At 46.3% G+C, this 9,935-nt stretch overlaps 1 protein-coding gene across 1 annotated transcript in view; it reads right to left on the bottom strand.

Annotated features, from left to right (window-relative positions):
• Positions 1-375: 375 nt before the first annotated feature.
• The window catches only part of TMEM273 (transmembrane protein 273), a 29,583-nt gene continuing 20,023 nt past the window's right edge, over positions 376-9,935 (bottom strand). Inside the window, exons 5-6 of the mRNA XM_065408673.1 lie at positions 3,194-3,220; positions 376-418 (exon numbers count right to left, since the gene is read on the bottom strand). Of these exons, the coding sequence (XP_065264745.1) occupies positions 400-418; positions 3,194-3,220 (46 nt within the window). The 3' untranslated portion in view covers positions 376-399. The remainder of the gene's footprint in view (positions 419-3,193; positions 3,221-9,935) is intronic.

Here is a 9,935-nt window from a genome sequence, read left to right as displayed (position 1 = left end):
CGGCAATTGGGAAAGAAAAGAAAAAAAAAGCCACGATCGGCGGCGGCAGTTCAGCGGCAGGTCCTTCGCTCCTAGAGGGAGTGAGGGACCTGCCGCCCCTGAATTGCCGCAGGTGCCGCCCCTCTCCCTTGGCCGCCCCAAGCACCTGCTTGTTAAGCTGGTGCCTGGAGCCGGCCCTGTTGAGTGCAGAGATAACCGTAGGTTGTGCACACTATAAAGCCTTTCCTGTACTCAGTTACTCGGTTCACTTTTTAAAAAAATTGAATTTGGGGCTGGTGAGACAGCCCTGTGGACAAAGGTCTTCCATTGATGCAGAGATCAGGTACAGCAGTAGTTAAATGTCCAGTCTGAATGTACCCCATTCCAAAATGGCTAGAGGTCCGTTGTATTTTGCTGTTCTTATAAATTGACTTCTTCTCTGAAAAAAAGAAAAAATATCCTAGATAAACATGACTTTATTTCTCTCCCTTTGGCAGCAGTGATCTAGGGTAACATACTAAAGTTAGAACTGGAGAAATGTTATTTAGTAAATAAAAAAAAAATTTTTTTTTAAATGGCAGGAAAGTCATTCTAATCCATCATGCTAGTTGGTTCTCAAACTTTTTGTACTGGCGACCACTTTCACACAGCAAGCCTCTTGAGTTAAATAGTTACTGTTTAATACTGGGGGGCGGGGGACGAAGAAACATTGTCAATATCACTGTTCACAGCAGATTTAGCGCCCCATTGCCACCCTTACTTCTGCGCTGCTGCTGATGGCAGGCACTGCCTTCAGAGCTGGGCGGCCAGAGAGTGGTGGCTGCTGGCTGGGTGCCCAGATCTGAAGGCAGCGCCACTGCCAGCAGCAGCACAGAAATGCAGAAGTAAAGGCGGCAATGTCATACCACGCCACCCTTACTTCTGCAAAATGTTTGTGCTTTGTGCTGGGAGGGGTGGCTATGGGTGCACTAGGTCAAATTTTGGGATGGCTATAGCCCTTGCAAGCCTTCCCCAGGATCACCCCTGCCTGTGAGTCTGGCTGCTTTCAGTATGTTGATTGGTCTGCGGTTTAATGCAGTTCTTCAGCTGCTGAACAATCAAGCTCTCTAATGTTGTCTCAATCCCAGGACTGGCCTTAGGGAAAATTGCACCTTGGGCAAACTTCTATTTTGACACCCTTTCTTTAGAGCCAGAGACCTGCCATGTGTGGGGCTGACAGCCAGTGACCCCCATGTAATAACCTCATGACCCCCAGTTTGAGAACCCTTGCATTATTCTAATATTATTTGACCATTTCTACAGTCATAAAGATCCTCACAGTTAACTTTTGTTTGGCAGGACATCTCTGTGTCTTTACAGCTGCCCTGTTTTTACCAAATTGACTGTGATGCACAAATATGTATTTCCAACCTGTGGATCTAGTTGTGGAAATGACTGCAGATGCATCTTCCCCTGCAAGAAGGGGTCAACTAACAGCATGCAGAGTCCCTGACAGCAAGTAGCCTGGAGGACTGAGCACAGTGTTGGCAGGGGAGTCAGGAAATCATGTGACATAACCCCAGCTGTGAAACTCACTTGATGTGTGGTTTCATCAAGTTGCTTCACCTCAGTTTCTCTTTGTGCGAACTGCAGATGATAATACTGATCCACCTTTCTCACAGGGATTGTGAGGCATAGCTGATGTTTGTAGAATGCTTTGAAAATGTAAAATGCTATAGATGTGTTATTTTTATTGCTTCAAGGAATCCTGTTCTGCTTTTCAAACATAAAAGAGCTTTATAATTTCTGGTGCAGAAATGACTAAGGAGCTCATTTAAACAAAATCTGGGATAGTTCTGTTTTTCACATTTATATTTCTGTGCAAAGACATGGATTCCAACATGCATTCTGATAATAAAAGATAGCAACATTTGTTTATAGTATTAGTTTTAATTTTGTACTATAGTATTTCTTAGGGGCATCAGCCAAGGATCAGGACCCCATTGCACTGACTGTACAAACACAGTAAAAGACAGTCATGCCACAAAAAGCTAACAATGTAGGGCCTTGCATCTACAAACACTTATGCATGTGAACAGTGTCACTTACTTCAATGGAATTGCCCTTGCAATCAAGCTCATGCATAAGTGTTTGCAGGATCAGGGCCTAGTTTATGACAAAGTGCAAGAAGTAAATGAGACAGAACAGAAGGAAGGGGAGCACAAGCTGTTTTACCCTAAGCAGGGGATCTCAACTCGCTACCTAGCCAAACCATTTTCAACTGGTAGTGCTCTGTAGGAGGCACAGCTGATCTGAAGGGAGGGATTGGAAGGAAGATAAGGTGAGGGGCTTTCTGGATTTTTCCCAGGAGTTTTTCCCACTCACAAGGGGTGGCTTTGGAAATCTACTTTTTCATTGCTATTTTGATTGAATTTTATAAAATTGGTTGTGCTTCTTAATCATTTCACAATACTGGCCTATAGCATAAAGATATAGTTTCCCTTTAAGTAACATAACACATAGGGAAGCAGGATTGTGTATGCATCAGAGGTTTACCTTCAGTATTTTACTTTTACGGATTCCAATTTCCCCAGCGGTCATTCAAAATCCACATACAATTGGTGGGCAAAGGAATTGTCCCAGAGGAAATTTACATTAGCAAACACATGTTATGGGTCTGACATTTAACTGATACATATCAGAGAATGGCACTTCATAATAAAATCACTTTAGGCTTCTCTGTCACCTTCCACCCAAGGATCTGAAAGCATTTTACCAACATTAAAACAAATAGCCTCGCGATACTCCTGTGAGGTAGGTAAATATTATTACTACTTTTTTAGAGGTAGGGAGCCTGAAGTACAGAAAGGTTAAGTGATTTGTCCAGGATTGCCAAGGGCATGTCTACACTGCATTGTAAACCCGGGTCTGTTGGACCTGGATTAGTGGACTCGGTGTTTCCAAGCCCACACGAGTGTCCACACTGCATTGTAAACCTGGGCTTACAATTGCTGGACCTGGGTCTCACAGCCCTCCTTCATTGTTTTGTATGTGGCCACGTTTATTCTTCTTTGTTACATACCTGGATGCAGTTTTAGAAATACTCCCCTGCTTCTTTATATCTGACTCCAGGCTGCCACCAAAGACTCTGTGTTACCCCCCACCCCATTCCTGCTGCATCAGATTGGAGGAAGACCTTGAGCTCTTCCCACCTGGCCCCTTCTGTAGAACATACCTCATCGCAGCGGATTCCACGTGTGACCTGCAATGTGTAAAAGAATGAAACAGGGAGCGTGAGTACAGGAGCAGCCATCCAAAGGTGCTCACTCAAAGAATCAACCCATCAAAACACTGATTCTTTTCTTCCTTTAACTCTTCCGTGGTTTCTTTGCTTCTCTCTAATCTTTTATTCTGTTTTACTCCCCCTAGTGTCAGTTCCTGGAAACTAAAATTCGGCAGAGTTCTTTTCCTTCAGGACTAAAGCATTCAGACAGCTGCAGAAAAGGAGCTCATAAGAGCCTTGGCAAGCAGGAAATGTTTCTTCAGCAGTTGGCCTTTCACAGGCCTTTTTTCCTCCCTCAAAGTAATTTTTAGCCAAACTATTTTTTAGAAACATAGATTTTGCAAGAGCAGAGAAATTCAATACAACTCATTAGGTCTCAGTTTTTTCTTAAGGACTCTGATTCTCCTCTCACCTACACCAGTGTAAACTGGGAGTAACTCCACTGGAGGCCAGTAGTTTTACCTAGCGTTGCCCATAGGCCCATATTATAAGAGCTGTCCCTTATTTAAGTACGAGACAGGCAATATGTTATTTAATCAGTTCGGGATGCCTTTGATCCCCTATTTCAACGAGGATTGCCTCCTGGCTCGTTTTCGTACAGCCTTGCTGATTGCTGGTGAAAATGTGCCATTTATTTTTTCACTGGGCTCCACTAAGGGAACACTGGTCCCAGTGAAAAAAAACCCAGAACATAAGCTGCACGCATGCAAGGTCTGGCAGCAATACCGCACATGTCCCAGTCTCATGTGGCTGGGAGCGCAGCCAGGGCGGTACCCTGGGCCCTGCTCTGTGTGCTGGGCCCGGGTTCTCAACCTGCCGAAATCGTGCTGGCTCTCTGGGAAGTGGGACGGATCTGAGGTTCACCAGCGGGGAGGGGTAAAGAGTAGGGACCTGGGAGGGGGAGGCAAAGGCTTCTGGGAGGGCTCCGTGTAAGGACTCATCTCGGTGCTGAGGACCATGAAGTGGAACAGACATGAGCCAACAAGGGGGGTGAGGAGCAGGTTTGTGCTAAGAAAACTGTCCAGTATTTCTGAAATACAGTGTTGGCAATCCTAGTTACACCAGTGTAGACTGGAATGAGAAGAGAATCAGGCCCTTTGTGTCCTTTTTCTACATGCAAACCAGTGGCAGCTCTAGCCAGGATCCATGGGTGCAAGTGTGCCCACAGAAATCAGGCCTGGATGCGCACTCACACAGGCAGGGCTGCCCACTGCGGAATGGGAGGGAGAAAGGGGTATTTTGCTCCAAGCTCCCCATTTGAGAGGGCCCCCCAAATGATGGAGGGTGCTGCAGGAAGCCTCAAGCTAGCAGGGGGGTGAGAAGTGTGTGTGGGGGGGAAGGGGATGGTGCAACCACTGAACTGGGAGGCTACATTTGCCCCTGTTTGCAAACTCCACACTTCTAGTATTTACTCCATAAACAGTTCCTCGATTTCAGTGAGATTCACGGAACAAGGGTCTACTCAACTTGAGCACGATGGCAGAATATGGCCCATAATGCTTTGCATTTCTATAGCACCTTTCATCCAAGTGCTTTATAAGCATGAGTTACGCCCCACAGTTGCCCAGAATGACCCGTAAGGTATTATTTGCATTTTTACAGAGATAAGTGACTTGCCCCACGTCACAAAAGTCCAGAGCAGATCTGGGAATAATGCTCAGGACTCTACGTGCAGTCATATTAGTGTAACTGAAGCCCCGAGCCCCGGCAGGTGCCTCCCGCGGGGCTGAAGCCCTGAGCCCCAGCAGGTGTACCCCGGCTCTCAAACTTCTGAAGATTGTCGTATGTGGCTTGGAGGGTCAGTAAGTTTGCCCACCCCTGTGATATAAATTAAATTAAACTAAATCAAATTAAAGTAGCCTTTTTTCTCTGAAATAGACTCTATGAACCAAGCAACGCCCCTGGTCTTGCGAACAGTTATACGCCTGCCTGACTTTACTTACATAGCTAGTCCCATTGAAGTTATGGAGCCTAAGCATGTGATTAAAGCTATCCAAGTGTTTGCAGGATTAAGACCATAGTCATTTAAAAAAATGAACACAACTTTCTTTTGATTATGGCACCAAAATCTATCAGCTGAATGTAGAATGGGACATATTGCAAATGGATGTATTTCCCCATGTAAGATAAAACACGTTGGGATTATTCTCGCTGGCTAACAGAATACATCAGTGGTCACTCTATGTGTTGCACTCTCTCAACACATTTAGTGTGGTCAGAGTTAAATACATAGTAATGGTAGTATTAGTACAAGAGAAAGCATGACATCTGAGTTACAAGTTAGGATAGGAGTGTGGCTGTCAGGAATTGGATGTATGCATTATGAGTGATTCTAGATTTGACAAAGCATTTGCTATAGGAGATGGAGTCTGTGTGTCTTGGGGTAATATGATTGGCAAATCAAGTATGTGAAATGAGGTGCTGTGCAGGTTAATGTCTTAACTGGTGATTTCCTGGATGTTTGATAATTGCAATTATACAAAATGCATTTGAGCTACCTGTTTTTTAATGGGGCAATAATAAATGGGTTGGTGGTCGGAGGTTGATGGTTTCTTCCACACTGCTCTAGGTAGTGGGTATTTGAATGTAACAATTTTCTTGCTGTCACTCCAATACAGGATAGTATAGGAGGATATACAGGCACTCATTAGCTGAGAAGTAACTAAAAAAGTCTATTCAGAGTCAGTCTGAAACAATAGTGCCTTTTTCTTAAGCTATGAATAAGCTCTCCCAGAAGTTATGTGCTTGATTCAGGAATCCCGGGGTAAGGTTCTATGGCCTGTTTTATGCAGGAGTCCAAACTAGATGATTACCCCTTCTGGCCTTAACATCAATGATGCTATGAATCTGTGGCTTGCTGAAAATGAGACGTGTTCAGGTGTGGGAGTTGAAATCGTGAGTATTTTTCATTTTGTTTTGTTTTTAAATTTATGTGTCTTTTAAGAGCATGTGGTTGGATGTTCCTCGAAAAGTATTTGGCATGTTTGTACTGTGGCAGCTCCAGGGAAGTGAAGAGCTCCTGCTCTGTTGCTGAAATCAGTGGTACCCAAGAGTCTTTGTCATATTCGGATATCTGTTCTAAGCAGTTACCCCCAGGACCATCTTGTTCTTCTCAGTTTGACAAAATGTATTTTCTTCTTCTGACTCAGCAAATGTTTGGGCTAATCCCAGGATTAGTGATCTAGGGCTACATCATGATAGCCCTTACGTGGCTGTGCAGCGCAGAAGGAAGGAATAAGGATTCTTCTCACCTTTGCAGCTGTGTAAGATCCAGACACAACTGCAACCCCAGCAGCCAAAGGCGCAGAGGAGTGGCAGCCCGGATGCTCCCCCAAGGTGCAAGGAGAGGCAAAGATTAGGTGGAACCATGGCTCTGCCACCCACCCACGCTAGCCAGTGGAACTGGCTGGCCACATGAGTGAAGTATGCTGCATCCTTCAAAGGGGTATAACAAATTACTCTGTCCATCTCCCATACAAGCAGGGAGCCCCACAAGGAGTTGTGCATCTCTGAGGCACAGTGCCTCCCAGGGATCCTCTATGCACTGCCACTTACTATGGGCTGCATGCTTAGTAATGATCCTCCTTGGTGAAGCCAATAGAACTATGCTGACTGACACAGCTGAGGATCTGGCCTAATATATTTTGAGGTGGTATCATGTCCTCCCTCATGTGGAGCCAGAGCAGATAAGAGGTAATGGATAAAGTAGGGGGAGAGAGAGAGACATTTGACAGCAATGATGGAATAGAGTCTGAATTGTGCTGTTGGAAAGGATCTGGGAGAGGTTAGCTGGAGAAGTACTAGCATCCACAGAAAGAAAGGTGGCAGCAACACAATGGCGACATTAGGAAAAGTGCAGGAGTAATTAGTGCAGGGGTTCTCAAACTGGGGGTTGGGACCCCTCGGGGTCACAAGGCTATTACATGGGGGGTCGCAAGCTGTCAGCCTCCACCCCAAACCCCGCTTTGCCTCCAGCATTTATAATGGTATTAAATACATTAAAAAGTGTTTTTAATTGATAAGGGAGGGTCGCACTCAGAGGCTTGCTATGTGAAAGGGGTCACCAGTACAAAAGTTTGAGAACCCCTGAGTTAGTGCATTCTGTGGTGGTGCTGGAGGAACCTACGACCAGATGACCTGAACAACTAGATTTGACTATGAATTGTTGTCCTAATTCTGTTTAAACCCTCATGTTTCCCAGGTCAGTGAAAATTTTGGTGTCCTCATTAAAGTGTGTGATGTAATAAATAAATAATAATAATAATACCTATCTCGTATACAGTACTTTTCATCAGTAGATGTCAAAGCATTTTACAAAGAAGCTAAGTGGTATATCCCCATTTTACAGATTGGGAAACTGAGGCACTGTGATTATTTTTCCCCCCAAGGTCACTCAGCAGGCCAGAGTGAGAACCAGGACTAGAATACAGCTCTCCTGAGTCCCAGTCCAGTTCTCTAGCCACTAGGCAACATGGCCTCTGTATAGCAGGGATATTTAATTTTTGTTTGTTTCTGCAATATATATACGTGAATGGGTTGGGTAGTTATTTCTGACTGCATTTGCACATTTATTTTTTATATATGGAGTCCTTTTGATTGTTCTCTAGTTTTCTACTAAATAAGTTTTTTCACGGTGACATGCATTATGTGGCACTTGACTGGGCTAAGGAGTATTATGCATTCAGCTTAATTTCTGGTATATGTGTTCAGAGAGTCTGTATTAGAAAATTACTTATGCCACCACACATGACCTCCCTCCAATTCCCCCAGCGCTCAATACGGAATTAGGCTCATCAGAGCAGGACTTCCCTCTCGCAGGGCAAAGGAAGTTTGTCAGACACAGAATGTGTCTCCTCATTAGCAGAAGTGCAAGCTCTCATGCTCTGCCTCAATGGGCAGTAACTCTTCTCCTCGCCTGCCCCCTATGTTTGATAGGGGCTAACGTATGGGGACAGGGTAGGCAGAAGGGGAGTCTTGTAGCTGAAGCAGACCACAGGGGATTCACATTTTGTACTTCACAAACCTTCTGATGGGGAAAAGCAGCCCTTCGGCCCTGCGGAACAGGAGAAGGCCTTGTGGGGAGAAGCTGTAGAGAAGCCCCTTTCTGTAGAGCAGCCTATGGCTCATCAGAGGGGACCTTTGCTCTGTCCAACTTCCTATGGTTTGGCAGAGCGGAGCTCCTCACTGCAGGGCAACCTGTGGTTTGACAGAGCCAAGTCCCTCACCCGTCCCCTTTGGAGGCCAACAGGAGGGGAGGGGATGACTTAATTCGGGGGTTCTCAAACTGGGGGTCAGGACCCCTCAGGGGGTCACGAGGTTACTACATGGGGGGTCGCAAGCTGTCAACCTCCACCCCAGACTCCGCTTTGCCTCCAGCGCTTATAATGGTGTTAAATATATTTAAAAGTATTTTTAATTTATGGGGGGGGGGGCGGTCGCACTCAGAGACTTGTTATATGAAAGGGGTCACAAGTAAAAAAGTTTGAGAGCCACTGGGATGTTTACTGTGTGAATACAGGGGTTTAGTTTAATGGGGCTGTGAGGAGAAACAAGCAGGAAGCAAAAGAATGGCTCAGGGTAAGCCATTCTTCAGCAAACACTTGACGATGGTTAAGGGACAGTGGCAGAGTCCTTGGCACTGAGGATTCTGGCTCGACCTCCTACTAGTCTGGTTTTTAAGAAGTCTGGGGTTCCTCTGTAGAAGACCACTGGTCACAGACCCCCATAGAGGGAAGCACTGCAGGTGCCAGAACACAGCTGATACACGGGTGCTGTAGCCCAGGGCCCAGTCTAAGAGTGGGAGAATTGCGTGAGGAGTAAAGACACGAGGCCTGACAGCTGAGAGGATGCACTCAGTGAGACTAGAGAGGACAGAGGTGCAGCTAGTCCTGTAACCACGAGAGTGGGGAAGCCATGCGAGCAGTGGGATGTGCTGGAGGAGAGTTGAGGCTGGAATGGGGAGGGTAGCTCAGTCTGTATGCAGTGAAGCAGCAATATTTCAAGTGCTCCTTATGGGGGGTGAGCCAGGATGTGGAGGTTACAGTGGGGAAGTGAGAAAGTCATGTGCACTCAAGGGGATGAACAGGGCTGCTGGGGCAAGGGAGGAGAATGAATGGTAGGGTGGGAGGAGGCCGGCAGCCATTAACTCACCCCTGCCATCAGGGACCTGATGAACTTCCTGTGGATTTTCAGAGCGCAGGGCCAGGGCAGCAAACCACAGGGTGCCTGTGGGCAGGAAAATCAGGGCAGGGCTTGTGGTCTCTTGATTTCTTCTCCAGAGCATCTTCTCTGCCTTCCCACAGCCCTACACGAGTCTGCCTGCACTCTAACCTGCCCCCTGCCTCCTTGCTCTCAGGAATGGCAGGGATGTGTGTGAGGAGAGCCGGCCGATAGCTGATTGATCGGGGCAGTTCCAGTGGGGAATTAAGTTAGATGATGATTGCGACATGTCTGATCCAAACTGTGAACTTCATTTGGTTTTGTGCCTTCCATTTAGAGTGCTACGTGTCATTCTGTGTGGGACTGTCAGTGTGACCTTGAGAAGGTCAGTCTGTTCCACACGCTGCATTGCCAAGAAGGGATGATGAAAGAGCCACTGAGGGCCATCAACTCTGAATGACACGTGAGGACTGGCCCGCCTCAGGGGACACAGGATTCCTTCATGTCGGACTCGCATGCCTGGGGGGTCCGAATT

Source organism: Emys orbicularis, chromosome 7, assembly GCF_028017835.1.
Source record: "Emys orbicularis isolate rEmyOrb1 chromosome 7, rEmyOrb1.hap1, whole genome shotgun sequence".
Lineage (NCBI taxonomy): Eukaryota > Metazoa > Chordata > Testudines > Emydidae > Emys > Emys orbicularis.
This window is presented reverse-complemented; position numbering and strand designations above follow the sequence as displayed.